Genomic DNA, 15,880 nt, shown 5'->3' on the forward strand with positions numbered 1-15,880 from the left:
TTGGGTACGGTGAGGGATCTTGAGATGGGAAGGAGACAAATGCCATCTATAGAACTTAGTATTTTCCTTACCCACTTCCTTGGTTTTTAAGGAACTTATTTTATTAAAGAAAGCATTTCACAAATATTGACCAACCAAACATGAAAAAATTGAAAAATATTTCGATCCCAAACCTAACACAAAGGATTTTTTGTCCACTTAGTTTTCAAACAAGGATGCTTATCAAATAGCACAAGTCATTACTTTCGTCATTGTTTCTAAGGTGTTTAATCTAGCATTTTCACTAAAACACTTGAATAGCGGAACTAATAGAAAAGGAAGGTCGATGATTTCTACTACGTTAGACATCGATGCTAGTCCGATATGGATGTACATTGGCACTACCAGTGCATTACAGAACAATGGTATCCGCTGATAAATATTCCTAATAATACAAGACTTGAGCTGAAGAAGTAAATTTGGATAGCCATTCTGTTTGATGCCTAGTTAAACAAATAGAGTGTTATCCGCATAATATAACAGCTCGTTAAGAAATCATCTTAAGGGCATTTTCTTTGAACGTAAGATGCCCCATGCTCTTCGTACCTGTCATTAGAGAGAAAACTTTAGTTATAGCAGGAAGCAAAAACTAGGGAGTACTCTTGCTTGCCAAAAGTAGCATGTTATGCCTAAGAGAGAGATGTCAAACTTACTCGGACTTTGAAAACCACATTTGTTGAAAGGAACCAAGAGACGCCAATATGCTGCCCCCTATCCAAACACTGCACAACAACTTGTTAGTTCAGTGTCGTGTGAAGAAAGCCTCAACCCATTGCCAAGTGCAAGAAACCATCATTTATGGAACAATGCGTATATCCTCTTCAAATTAGCATTTCGAGGTTGTCGTAAAAGCAGTTAAAATAAATGGAAGTATGTTTTACTGCTTTCTCAACTCTGCACTTATAAAGGTAGGGGAAAGGGAGAAAAAATAAAGATATACCAATAGTACTTGAAATTGTACTGGGCAAAATGCAATCAGCCTAAACATAGTAGTAACAAATATAGGGAGAAATCTAAACCAGTCTGAATGTCGCATCCAGATGAGAAAGGTAAATCCATAACGCACACTATACAGTAGAAAGCTTCTTTATACATTCAACATCAAAAGGAACTATTACCATGAAGAGACTGAGAAACAGTAAAAGAGAACTACGGAGTAATAGTTACCTGAATCTCCTCTCCGTAGCATTTCCACTAGCCAGTACCTTGACTCTCGCTGCCTGAGGAGACTCCTGGAAGAAGCGCAAACAAGATACAAACTTAGGCTATTCAAGCTAAGGAGATAGAATGAGAATGCAATCCTTGAACACCGCCACATGCATGAATGGGGGACAGGGACATAGTGAAGTCTCAAATGGGAAACGACACCTCTAGCAAGTCCTTTTCCAGACGTTCTTTGAGTTGTTGCATCGATGCTGTTCCCCCAGCAAGCTGCAGTTGGCAGTGAAGTCAAACTAAAATCTCATCTAAAGTTTCATACTCAAATAGACGAATTAAAATAAGTCTATGGAAATCCATATGCTCGTGGTGCGATCCAATGATAAGTTTGAGAAGCATCGGTTCTAATCTGCTACTTAAATTTTATATAGTTCTTTATAAAACAATTATGTACTATGTCATAAGGAGCATCGGTCCAGTTTTAAAATTAAAATTATTTTGTTGAGCAGTTTCCCTTTTCTTCTCCTGAAGGAAGCATCCTCTCAATTTCAGTGCATATAATGTGAAAATGGGGATTCAAAAGAATTTACTTTGTTAAATGATCTCACAAGTATTTAAATGTTAAGGGAAGCACACAATAAGAAACAGCAGCCTCATGTTTAAATAGATTGCAAGAAACATTGATGGCTTTACCAATATACTACTAAAAAGTTCTCTTCGAATATCCACATCGCACTTGTTTATGCTCTCTATAACCTGAAAAGTTAAAGAGTAAATTACTAATCAAAACAACAAAGGAAAGGCGAAAGAAGAACATTTTGAAGGACTTTAAGTCCTTCTTAACCAATATTATTTCTATATGAGCATCATTCGAGAGAGAAAGGACCAACCATTTGTGGTAGACCACGAAGGGAAGCAGCAGTCTCAGCAAAACTTTCCATACCGGGGATAGTCTGTGACACACCAGTAAGGAAAATACCAAAGTAAAGACTAGATAAATGAAGGAGCTAGCTTGAAACGGCAAAAGGACAGATTATCTGGATAACAGGCATGTTTAAGCAGACAGAACTTTTTTTGTTTGTTTGATAAGGACATTCCATACTACATTTGGAAACATATGATAGTATACAGAAAAGAAAACAAAGAGATACTTTATTAAAAGTCATTCTAGATTGATATATATATCTTTGGCAATTGAATTACTAAATCTGAATCTCAAGGTAGAGGTCATGGCACAATAAAGTGTCACCCTAGAAACATCCCACTATTGTGTGACCTGAATACTATAAGCTTCTCATTGAACCTTTGAAATGCAAGGAAATTTAAAAAGGTAATGTCAAACCAAATTGTGTGAACTCTACTGGAGGTATGTAAATTGGCACAGCCAGGTCCATAATCCTCATTTACTATCAAAATAATTCTGAAAATATAGTTCTCATCCATTGCAATGCAAAGAAACGAGTTCGCAGATCATACCAACAAGTGCTTCAGCTATAAGCACACCCAACGTCTGAAGGATCAATACATGAAAAGCGATAAATACAACAGAGGGAGGCAAAGCAAGAAGCACTACAGATACAACACTTAGGATAACCCTAAAAATACAGAATCATGGATAGAACAAGATGAAATTATGCACAAACAACAGTTCACATCCATCCATGACTTGCATAAGATAAGCAAACTAAACAAGAAACCCGAATTTGGACGACTAAGCAACACCAACCTGAACCAATGATGGATTAAATATAATATCAGGAATCTTGAATCTATCCGCTCCGACTTCTATCGTCCTGCGTCACCATGTAACAAAATAATAGAAGGCATATTAAACTTAATGAATCCACCCCCCCCCCCCCCCCCCCAACCAAAAAACACCCACACACATCTAATTGACCTAATCGATTTTTTTTGCAAAGGGTAAGAGAACAGTAATGAGTTGCTATATTTGAGTAGTATGAAAAGGTGTTGTCAAATTTAAAAAGTATAAACTTATAAAGTAATTCTATCTTCAACTAGTATGACATTGTTTCACATTATGGACTTCGCCAATAAAGGAAAGTGGTTTGTATGTGTTTTAGAATAACAGGTTAATCAAAATAGGACCCAGCAGTAACTCTGAACAGCTGAAGCCTAATCATCTAGGACAGAAAAACTACTAACATAAGGCTTCTGGGTCATACCAAGAAAGAGTAAAATTACTAACTACTAAATGAAATAGTTTCCAATTTTTGCATGTAGATCTCCAACCAAAGTTTTCACAGAAACCGAATCACTCATTCTCAAATAGAAACAAAGGAAGACTAAACACTTACTGCCCATCAGGTAGCTCATAAGATGTCGTTGGAATGTTTGAATATGAACTGTCTGCAAGAAATAGAGTAGCAGCATATTATTTTCAGACTTCAAAACAATATGTTACATATATAGAATGAAATCAAAGAAAAAAAACATATGAAAACATACAAGAATAAAGTATCATTGGGACTTGAAGCAATCTCAACTGCCATCAAAAGCAAAAATATATACGCAAAAGGTCTTCAGACTGGCCAGAAGATATCAGTGACATTTTAGTGGATGAGGAAGATTACATTTTTCCTTTTTTCTTTATCTGTTTCATTTTAGATAAGGATAGATAATAGCTCATCCAGGGATTACAGAAGAGACAACTCTTTCCTTTCAGTCGACAACACATTATAGAATGTTAGCAATATCTTCAGGTGTCATATCCTTTCACTACATTTAGATCAAGATTTCATTTCCTGTATATTTCTCCTTCATTGGGCGCGAGATAATTCAATTTTTTCAGCGGCAGAGTTGGATGAGGGAAGAGGAAACAAAATAGTACTTAATACCAATGCTAGATAAAGATCTACCACAGACGCTACTTCCGTTCATTATAGTCCCGTGTCCCAATTGAAGCAACTTGTTTTTTCTTTTTGAGAGTGAAAACAGATTTTCATTGACAGATAGAATGTCATAGTTTATTACATGCAGTTTTCCAATATCTCGATCAAATTTCACAGGTATAAAGTAACTATTTCCAAATTGACCCTAAAAAGGCAAAAGTGGGCATTCGATTTGGAGTGGAAGTAAACTATTTAGTGAACTGCCTTCTCATATTTAAATACATTTGTATCTTCTAGGGAAACTGCATAATCAATGAATCAAGAAGAGTATAAGAATATAATAGCTCAGAGGAGAAACAAACCATCATATGGAGTATCTGGGGCACGGGAGACGCATTCTTTTATGTCACTAGCAATCGCTCTCTGCAAAAATAGAACAATAATGAGCAACTGAGAGAAACAACCATTGAAGAAAGGAAATGCTAATACTAATTAACCTGGCAATACAGTTTGTAGCTCTCTGTTGTATCAGGGAAATCAAGGTCCACTATCTGTGAAGCAAATCATGAATGTCATTAACAAATCTATCAAAACATCACAAGATAAATGGCATTAAGCACTAAAATGCTAGCAGACCAAGCAAATCAGAAACAACAACATACCCAGTGAAATCCCACAACGTGGGCTCTGGGGAGGGTAAAGTGTACGCAGACCTTACCCCTATCTCGGAAGATAGGGAGGCTGTTTCCGAAAGACCCTCGGCTCAAGAGAAAACATGACAAGAAAAGGTCAGATAAGCACAAGCAGTTCAAAGCAAAATGAAAATGAAACTAAAGAAAGCGAAAAAGTCATGATAGAGCAATCTGAGAAAAGGAAGCAGTAGCTACCACAGATAAATAAGATAATCGAAGTACAAGAAACAACATATAGTAGCAAGAATCAAAGGACAATAGACTATATATCAAGCAAATCAGAAACTGATTCCCTATTTGCCAATGACAAAATTAGGCTTCCTATGATGCTTGCCTTCTAGCTCCCATTCAATGCGAATGGCTACTTTGTTTTTGGTGTACAAATGCATACCCTGAAGAAAAAGAGACAATCCTATATGTTCTTGATTCATTTTAGGATTGCAGCTATGCTTCAGTGACTCTTGTTTAATTTTTTTTCTTTTCTCCTTTTTCTCTTGTAAAGGGGTTTTCAGTACTTCCCCAGTACTGGTCTATAATACAAAATGTTACCTGTTTCAAAAAAAAAAAAAAAAAAAGAGAGAGAGAGAGAATGAAGTCTTCAGAAACAAAGCATGAAGCTTTGAGCAAATAATGCTGATGCAGGAGAAAGCAATGACACTCCAAGTACATTATCTTTGATGTAAGACAAAAGTTGAGTACAAATTCATTTCAAGTCAAAACCTGGTTCTTTGTTTTCCTTTATGGAAAAATAAGGTTATGAAGAAACATAAACCAGAATACTTAAAACTTACAATTTAGGTGAAGGATTAACAATTAGACTGGTTATAGAACTGAAGCAAGGGGAGCCATATTTTGGTGTAGGTTCGCTTCTTTTGGCATATAGGGGCTTGTATACAAGGTTCCCACAATTGTTAATAAAATTACTTACCTTATTTAAAAAAAAAAAAAAAAACTGAAGCAAGGGTGTTACCTGAAATTCTCCTGGACGGATCTCTTTCCTCTTGAATGAGAACCGAGGTTTTATCTAGAAATAAACGAGAAAAAGGAAAGAAAAAGATTGTTTCAAGATAAGCGGATTTGCATTCAATCAAGTCTTAAAGGGGGAGCTGACAATAAGTATCTAACCGTAATGCCTTTCTGTTCCAAACTTTTTATCAAGCAATCAGTAAGAATTTCTCCCCCAATAGGAGATGTAGCAACCGCCTGTTATCAAAATAAAGAAATATAACATATCCTATTCAAGGAAAACCAAACCAGAACTTTTTTTTTTTGATGAGTAATAAAGGAATATTATTGATGTAAAACAATCAGCATTAAGGAAATGCTGGGGAAAATGCCAACCCAATAGCTCAACTAAATAGGTAACAATGATCCTATGTTATTTTGCCAAGTCAAATTATTACAGTGAGAAAAAACAAAAGAAGGGGGAAAAACACACTTAAGCAGTTGCTCTTTATTAAGAGATACCTTTTGAAGAACGTATCCGTCATGAACAGGAGCAACAGTAGTCATTCCTCCACCACTGAACCAATTAGTTCAAGAACATCTCTTTTAGCAATGCTCAATGAGCAACAAAGAAAAGATGCAAGAAAAAAAGGCTAAATTCATAACATTTAACTAGGCAGAGTAACAGAAAAGAACACACATGCATTCAGTCTCATAAATAGAAGCAGCTACAACTTGAAAAGAAAATTGTCCACAGATCCGAGGCCATAAAAAAATGTAAACACTCCTTAACCAATTTTAAAAAACTGTAAAACACTGCATCTAAACCTGATAACTTTTTTTCTTCTAGACTATTCCATCGGTTTCCTTGCAGTCCTACATTGACTACGTTTCTTTTGAGCGGAGGGTCTAACGGAAACAGCCTCTCTACCCCACAAAGGTAGAGGTAAGGTCTTGTACATCCTACCCTCCCCAGACCCCACTTGTGGGATTACACTTTTTTTTCTTTTTTCTTTTTTTTTTTTGAGAAACTGGTACTATACACTAGGTATGTTATTGTTGTTGTTATTCCATCGGTATATGTTATCTCCCACCAATACAAGTACCGGATAAGTCTGCCCACCAAGTCTAAGGTAGATGAAAAGAAATCGCTAGTGTTTTTTTGTCTCCGCGGGGATGTGAACCCTAGTCTCGAAGGTTTGCACCCACTTCATTGACCACTGGGTCACACCCTTAAATGTTATTTGATAACTTGAGCTTTAATTTTGTGTCCATGATTGGACATTTGATGCATAGGTGATCAGAAAACAACATTTTTGTATAGCTCTTTTGTTAGGGATAATAGTAGAGCTAAATAAGCAAATAGAGTGTACCCTATTTAACACCATAAACTCTTCGATGAGGTGGTGCTACACTTCAACAATAATAGTGAATTTAGCTTCTTAATCATTGAAGAATTTCATTTGTGGTCTTGGTGATATCTAACTGAACTCGTTTGACATCATTAATAAGCTGTCCGCTTTTGATTCCTCCGTAATAGATTCACATAACTGGTTTTGAAGGAAAAGCATCAAAGTACCATTAGGGTAAGAGTATCAAAATGCCATTCTCCTGACATAGAACATAAGTACTCACATAGTTCATAATAACAACAACAACTATGCCTCAGTCCCAAACAAGTTAGGGTTTGTATCTGAATTCTCACTTCTCCATGTATAACTCATTTCATCATCATACCAAAAAAAAAATAAAGTGAAAATAAGTTAAATATATATAAATAATAAGTTATTAATGATGATAATAATAATAATATTATTCTTATTATTATCAAAAGCTCTATAATAGCATATGCATCCATGATAAAGTCAAGATACTAAAGAGACACCATATCACCTATCCTTTTTCTTCCATTGCGCCCTATCTTTAGAAGTCTGCATTGATTCCAAGAAATTGTAGGTCTCATGACAACTTCCTTCCATGTGATCTTAGGTCTACCTCGTACCCTTTTAACACCTTCACTCACCATAGTTCCATACCTACCGACTGGTGCATTTGTAGGTCAACGCAGGACATGACCAAACTATATCTAGCGACCTCTCTCATTTTATCCTCAACGTTGGCTACTTGCACCTTTTGGTGAATATGGTCATTCTAATCTTATTTAATCGTATACGACTGCACATCCATCATTGCTTATGAATCCTCTGAAATACCCATCTTATGGTTATGTTGAACTTTAGTGGTCCAACATTCACTGCCCAATAACATTGTCGATCTTATAATTGATCTGTAGAACTTACCTTACACTTCGATGGGCATCCTTATACACTCTGGTAGCACTTCTCCATTTCAACCATCCAGTTTTAATTTTATGCATGACATTTTCATCTATCATTCCACTCTCTTGAAACAATGAGCTTAAATATCTAGATTGTTTGCATTTTGGTATAGCAACCCTGTCTGGTCTCACCTCCACTTCGCTCTCATGCTATTTAAACTTGCAGTGTTGTATTTAATCTTACTTCTACTTATCTTAGCAGTTAACCCTTATGGGTCTTTTGATTCAAATGCAGGATATCATAACACTGATCTTAAAAAGGAGGACGACATTAGAAGTGGTGGTAGAAGAGGAAAAGGAGGTGACAACCACAAAGGTGGTCATGGTGGGAGAGGAAATTAAAGGGCAAAGGTGGTGGTGGACGGGAAGGAGGAGGCAGCAGTGGACTTGTTTTTGGATGCTTGGAAGGAAGATGGGAATGAGTTCTTTCTCTTTCCTTTCCTTTCCTTTTTTTTTCTTTTTTTTTGCTTTCTTTTTATATTTTTTATTCATAGAACTTATTTCAGTACTTTTTAGACTAATCCAGATCCCTTGCGCGCGATTATACACACATTTCGTCCAACTCAGTCATATCAATGCCACATAAGCCCGATCAACGGTTAGAGATGTATAAAAACTTTGAACAAGTTCAGGTGTTTGGATGAAACTCTGTGGAGCAAGAGGGCTGAGATGTCAAAACCAAACAAGTAAAGGAGTCTGTCAGGCTATTTTTACCTAAATTTAATATCATGATAGTTCACACAACTTGGAATATATCATTTAGTTTTATTTGTAATCATTTGGCGTCTTTACACTCCTTGATACAATATTGAACACTTTGGCATGTCATACTACGTCAACCTCTCCAAGGCACTTCTAAACCTCTGTCGAGATAGGGTTTGCACTAGAATCTTTCTAGCCTCTTATCTTTCCTGTTTTAATCTTGCATATCTAAAAGTTACTATTAGAAAGAGAAACATATTGAACTTCAAGGAAATATTTTGCCGGCTTATAGTATACAAGACTAAGAGGGTAGTGGCTTTTGTCTATTTTCGAAATACAAATTCCATTTGTACTTCAACTCATACTTAATAGGTGCAAGGATATTACAGAGTTGCGGTGTCTAAATACAGATATTTTAAATATCTAGGATTTGTCTGCCCGGATACTGGACAGATAAAGGTACCACATACTCCCTCTGTTTCAATTTGTTTGTCCGGTTTTGACTTGGCACAAAGTGTAAGAAAGTAAAGAAGACTTTTGAATCATGGTTTTAAACTAAACATATGTCGAATGTACCAAAATGTCCTTGTGTTGCCAAAAAAGGAAAGAGGCATTCTTTTTTAAATGGACTAAAAAGGAAAGTAAGACAAAAAAGGTGAAACAGAAGGAGTACTAGAATTAAATAAAGATGATTAAAATGGAAGAGTATGACGTTTGTACTACGCAATAGTAGAGATTGGAAAAGAATAACAATATAGAATAGTATCCACCTAATCTAAGCTAGAGCATTATAGCATTTCTACAGTTCACATTATCACATATTATTAATATTGATTGCAAAGAGTGATATCATATCTCCATATTCTTGTACATAATAATTCTTACAAGATTCTTAACAGATAAGATGCTAGCCTATTGAAAACCTCTCATTTTTCATCATTCACTCATCATACAATTAAGAATCAAATCCAGACTGCTACTGATGTAAATGTATAGAAACTTAACTATTCAAGATGAAAAGTAATTGAAACTAAGAAGCCACCATGCACCAGAAGTCATGAAATCTCTCCAATTTTTTCATATCCCACTAAAAGAAAAGGTACAAAGAGCATAATGCAGATAATATAAATGATATTAAGGCTGAGAGATGAAATATCTCAGCAAAAGAACTTTATTATTGACACGACAAGCCAAAGAAGTAATTCAAGGCCATGGCCAGTAAGTAGAACATAAGATCCTACCTGTCAACAACCAAAGAAGTTGCACGGCCTGATGCAAAAGATGTGAGAACCTGGCATTAACAATATAATGAGAAAAGTAACAACCAGAGTGGAATGATATTGTAACGTTAAGAAGCTACAACTTTTTTTTCTTTTTCAGGTATAAGTGAGCTTTTTTTTTTTTTTGGTCATGCTTTCTTGAGCCGAGGGTCTTTCGGAAACAACCTCCCAGCCTCCCAAGGTAGGGGTAAGGTCTGCGTTCACTCTACCCTCCCCAGAACCCACTTGTGGGATTACACTGGGTATGTTGTTGTATAAGTGAAAGTTGCGTTACTAAATAGCACAAAGAAGGTTATGTCAAGACCCTACAAATTAAAGATTCAAAATGGGTAAAGGCACTTACAGCATTTTTGGCCAAAAACAATGCAGGGACTTGGTATTTTTCGAACATTATCTCTGCAGCCCTGTTAAATAGATGATCAGTCCACTGTAATTTTCATTTTGCATTCAGATGACATGACAATGCAATCACCAGATTGCCTTACGAGGCAACATCTGAATGATAGTGTTCCCTCAATAGTTAAGCTTCAGTTTTAGCTTTGAATAATAACTTCTTTCCTCTTTTTTGGGTTCATGATGGACAATTTGTTTCACAGTAGACACTTCTTGTTCAGAAAAGAAATCCTTCGACTAAACTGATTCCAGAAGGTATTACACATAAAACAAGGTAAGGCTTTCGGTTGGGACTTGAAATCCATTCTGTGGCAAACAAGTTGTTCATCAGTAAACCAGTCAATAGTTGACAATTCTCACTTAGCAGACCACTACAAACAGGAATTCCAGGCAACATCTTATGTTTGAGAGAAACCACCACCTATAAGGACCACAATGACCTCACAGAAAAGGTCAAGGTGGAGGGACATAAATTTGATGGAAACCTGACCTAGATTTCTTCTTTAATTAGTTAGACAGCTATTTTGAGAGGTCCAAAATGCTCAAGCATGGCCACAATAATAGATAGAAACAAGAATTGCTCCGGTCAGAAGAGATTTTACAGCTGAACTGCTTGTAAAATCTCTCTTTGGTGGATTCTTCATTTTCTCTTTCTGTCTTATTCTACTCTCTATTCTTCTCTCCTTCTCCCTTTCTCATATTTCTCGTTCTCTTTCATCCATCTCTTTCTAGTGCTACATCACTGGTATCGGAACTCGAGGTCCTTATTCATCACAAACTGCTGCACTTTTAGCATACATTAATTATATAAATATCCATCACCAAATTACTTAGTTTAATTGGATACATATTGTTTTCCCATTAAATTATACTAACAAACTTTTGGTGTTTATGACTTTAATAAAAAGGGAAGCTGTTCGAACGCTCATACTTTGCCCCTTTGAAGTAGAAAAGATGTAAGGGCCTACAGGACTAATAAATATGTAATCTTTACTTAAGGATGTGCTTTCATCCTATAATTTTCTAGTCCTCCTAATAAAACTCTTCTTTTAAAACAGAATTAACATAAGACGCAATAAAGCTTGAAATCTTGTACCTAATTGTTATACAAGACCCAAAAAATAAATGACATGATGTGATTTGAGGTAATAAGACTGCTAAAAGACAGATTGCTTAGCTCACTTTTCCCTCTGCTGTTGAGTGTTTGAACAAGGCTCTGCAAGTAACATTGGATGCTCCTTTGGATCAATCAGTAAGCAGTCCCTGTAAATGAATAAGTAGGCAGAAATAAAGGTACTTTCAATAGTCTAGAGCAGCATCAACTTAACCAAATGACAAATGACAGATTAAAGAAAAAAATATGACACAAAGAAAAGCATATAAAGAAAACTTTTTTTCTCCCTTTTCGTCAAAATGAATCAGTAATACAACATCATCTTCACATAAAGCAGGTATTTCAGTATTATTATCATTTTTTATTTATTTATTGAAATGGTAAAGGTTAAGTATTTCAGAGATCAAAGAAGTCAAGAAAGAGAGATGGAAGATTATCCCAGAATGCATTTGGTGTACCATATGGAAAGAAAGGAATCAAAGATGTTTTGAAGACAAAGGAAGTACTATCCAGAAGTTGAAGATGAACTGCTTAATACTTTATCATTTTTGGTGTAAACAAGAATTTCTGATGTTCTAGATTACATATAGAAAAGCTTAGATCAAGGAACTCTAATTGTAATTCACCCTGTTTTTGGGTGACTTCACAGCTTGTGCAGTCTATCTTCATATATATAAACTTGTTACTATTCTCAAAAGCAGTCTGACCTTCAAAAATAGAGTGAAAGCAGTCTGTAGCATAATTGTGTTTTCGTTTTTAGGATGATCACTAATATGACATTATTTGCATTAATATAAGAGCTATCTTACTCAGGTCTGCGAGTGTCTGATTGGTAAATCCAGAGGCTGGATTCATCATCTCATAGATTTTAATATTTGGGGATAGGTATAGGAGTATGGTACGGATACTGGGATACAACTGCTGCTAATACACCCCAGTCCTATACAAGTTGGGGTCAGCTATATAAATCCTCACTAATCACTATCATGTTTCCTCATTTTTTCAGTTTATGTCATCATCATACCAAGAAAATAAAAGTGAAAAATAAGTTAAGTATATTACGTAATAGTAATATTAATAATAGTGATTATTAAAAGTTCTCTATATTTTTACTGGCATATAAATCTCTAATAAAGTCAAAATTCTCCTAGAAAAGCTGTATACGTTCATACAACGTATTAACAAGACTAAAACCTATTCCCAACAAGTAGATATCACCTATGTGGATCTATATTTAAATATAATATATAAAACAATTGATAATTTAGAACATAGAAAAATAACTCAACTATTAGATAAATTTAAGCTAAAACCTATTTTTGTTCAATTAATTAAGTTATGTTTAATATTTTGTTGTGTTACATGATCCAAAATCAACACAATTTTACTTTTTTTATAACCGAAAAGATCCCCAAGGGCCAGCAGAAACACAGTTCGAAACTTAATGAATAATGGCACGCCCGTATACCCTTCTCCAAGTTAGCCCAATTAACGCTGTGCTTGTAGATCTTGTCTTTAAATCTATAATGAACTATCTTCGTGGCCCAATTAAATCACAATATGTTTTTGGAATATGTTTGTCCAGGAATTTTTCTTAAAACCCAGCCCACCAATAATTGGCAATACCCCGAGGCATTTCCTCCTTTGAGTTCAGTGGTGGATTCACCCGAAAGTAACCCTAGTGTGTCAGTCCGTTTCAGTTGAATGGTGGCTTTAAATGTCTATCAATTCCAGATATTTTTGTCCGAATTCGAAGGAAGAAAAATTAGAGAGACAACACGGTGAAGCTCGTCAAATCGCTGTTCCTTGTTGTCTCATCTGTTCTCATCTACTGAACGTTGATAAGATCCAGTACGAACCCCACGCCAGTAGCGGTGTCATGTTCGAGTCGACACGGGTCCCAGCCAGCAGTAATCGAAGGGTCCAAGCAACATTGTATAAAAGAGGACATTGTCAGTAATCCAAGTAGTAATACCAAAAAGAAGAATGCCCAATTTTGGCTAATAGTGGTCTGGGAGCCCACCAAGAATACTTGCTCAACACAAACCTGCAACAAACTCTACCATGTCCTAGATACTGTCAATTGCCTAAAACTATCCTTTCAGCTATTAGGAAAATTGTGAAATAGACCAATATCAACTAAACCAAATGAGATTAAAAAGAAAATCATTTAGATTTAGTCTGTCTTAGCCAATAATTCTAAATTATGTTTTACAGCACTCGGTAATCAGAGAGCATGTGTGCCAGGGCAACAAGATCAGCTGCATATCACCTTAAGATGCTAAGGTCCATCAGTGAGGGTTTCTAAGGTACTTCCAGACTAGGAGGGGAGGACTAGACACGTATAGAATGACCATGCAACAATAAGCAGAGCAAAGCATATCCCCACTTATCTGAGTTGAAAATATTTAGAGTAACATTCTTCCCATTGACACAACAAAAAGTTAATGGAACAAGGGAAATTGTTACAACACATGAACAAAGAGAAGGGCCAATTACCTAAAAGCATGGTCCCATATGTTTTCTACAATATCCCAGTCCACAATCACCCCTTCCTTGATGGGCGATATCACCTGACAAGATAATCCAACATCTTAGATAACAAAGATAACGAAATGGCATTTCAATATGGTACTAGATAAATTGCAAACTGACCTCCATGAAATCACGGCGAAATCCCAAGGCTTGAGATCCCACATACAATTTCCGCTTAGCCTTTGATTTAGAGTCAGGCGCAGCTCCAGAATTATCCTCCGGATTATCAACTTCCATTTGATCAACTGATCCAACAACCTTTTAAAAGATCATAAAATCAAAGACAACTTCAATTGCATATTAAATGAAATAGAGGCTACAAAGATGCTGCCTATAACCAAAGTTGTAGACTTTAGAGGTTTTGTCTTTCACAGAAGCAAAATATCCAGTCAAATTTGGTGGTTTTTTTTTTTTGCACGCACCTCGACTAATTCCATGTGATACCTGCCACCAGTCAAATTTGGTCTTTTGGCTTGCAATTCCAAGGAACTCCATGGATTTAAGTTATATATACACTATGAGGTTTGCAATCAAAGTTGAAAAAGGTTGTTACCTTATCACCACAGTTTAAATAGTTGTAACAAAGCTACACACTTTTTTTCTTTTCGAGGTTACCAACTCAAAAAACCTAATATTGTCTACAATCTTTAAAATGCTGGTAAACATAACTTAAAACAGTTACTTCCATAAAAATTTGAACTTTGAAACATCTAAGTGAAAGTGAAAGTTAGAGTGTTAATTTGCAACCTAAAAAGTACAAAACTTGTTTAAACTTACAGAAGGGAAAACAGCTTTAGGAGCATCTTCACCAGCGTAACCAGCTTTGCAAGTATGGCTACCCAAATCTATCACTATTGCCGACACTTCATCTGTACACACACAAAAAATACAGTGAATTGTTGTGCTCATATTAACACATATATGAAAGCCCTAAATTTTGTGCATACTTACCACCACCGTACATGATTCCAATTTGCAGATTTGAGTAAAAGTTTTCCTTTCTTCGTGTTTGCTTATGAGGGTTGGGTTTTGAAGAACAACACGAAGTCGGGTCAGTTCGACAAATGGGTAAACCCGTCTTTTAAATTTCTTAATTTTATTTTAGGGGTTAATACACCTTCTATATTTTAAAATTAAACAGTTACAGCCTCTATATTATAAAAATTCTATATTTACACCACCCGTGAGGTATATAAAGATAGATAAATTATAAAAAATATTTTTTAAAAAAAGGTTTCATGTACTTAGTTTTTATAAATTTGGAAAAGAGAAAAAAAAATTGTTAAAAATCTTTATTTACGCTTTTGATTTAAAAAAATTGAAATTTGTATCTATTGAAACTTTTACATAAGAAGTGTTCGCAAATTACTTAATAAGATGACTAGAATATTAAGCTTTTGGAAAAATACTTTTGTCTTTCAGAACTCTTAAATATAATGATGTTATCCTATTTTTTTCTAAAAACATGTAAAGCTCTCATACAATAAATTATTATTTAAATGAAACTTCATCAAATTAAGTAAATTTAATTTAATTTTGAAGTAGAGAATAAATAGCAAACTAAAGTGAAAAATAAAGAAATTATTATATACTAAAATATTATAATTAAGTGATAATACAAATAACTTACATGTTTATAGTGTAACAAAGTTATATCTTATGAAGTAATTTGTGATATTTATAAGTTATACGTGGGGGATTTAAGCATAGGATTCTATAGTAAATGGAGTGTAAGTGTTTAATTTTGAAATGCAGGGATGTATCAAAAACAAAGTCATATTATAGGGGACATATCCAGAACATAGTTTAATTAGATACAAAGTTTAAGTAAAAAA

At 35.1% G+C, this 15,880-nt stretch overlaps 1 protein-coding gene across 1 annotated transcript; it reads right to left on the reverse strand.

The window, feature by feature from the left end:
- Window positions 1-306: 306 nt before the first annotated feature.
- LOC132603548 (actin-related protein 4) lies at window positions 307-15,150 on the reverse strand. Its single transcript, XM_060316678.1, has 20 exons — window positions 14,997-15,150; window positions 14,823-14,914; window positions 14,166-14,303; window positions 14,010-14,083; window positions 11,579-11,659; window positions 10,347-10,407; window positions 9,965-10,014; window positions 6,206-6,260; window positions 5,864-5,941; window positions 5,709-5,762; window positions 4,544-4,597; window positions 4,409-4,469; window positions 3,513-3,564; window positions 2,924-2,990; window positions 2,088-2,150; window positions 1,891-1,953; window positions 1,408-1,470; window positions 1,207-1,271; window positions 693-761; window positions 307-585 (listed from the first exon to the last, which is right to left on the reverse strand). The coding sequence occupies exons 1-20, from the start codon at window positions 15,007-15,009 to the stop codon at window positions 540-542; spliced, it is 1,299 nt and encodes a 432-aa protein (XP_060172661.1). The 5' UTR covers window positions 15,010-15,150; the 3' UTR covers window positions 307-539.
- Window positions 15,151-15,880: the final 730 nt, after the last annotated feature.

The sequence above is a fragment of the Lycium barbarum genome, chromosome 7, assembly GCF_019175385.1.
Source record: "Lycium barbarum isolate Lr01 chromosome 7, ASM1917538v2, whole genome shotgun sequence".
Taxonomy (NCBI): domain Eukaryota; kingdom Viridiplantae; phylum Streptophyta; class Magnoliopsida; order Solanales; family Solanaceae; genus Lycium; species Lycium barbarum.

What these genes read in the sequence shown, in the direction of transcription:
- LOC132603548 (XM_060316678.1), bottom strand. An exon ending in ACGGATACGTTCTTCAAAAG is followed by an intron (nt 5,942 to 6,205) that starts GTATCTCTTAAT and finishes TTTTGATAACAG; the next exon opens with GCGGTTGCTACATCTCCTAT. An exon ending in TCCGTCCAGGAGAATTTCAG is followed by an intron (nt 4,598 to 5,708) that starts GTAACACCCTTG and finishes TTTGCTTCACAG; the next exon opens with ATAGTGGACCTTGATTTCCC.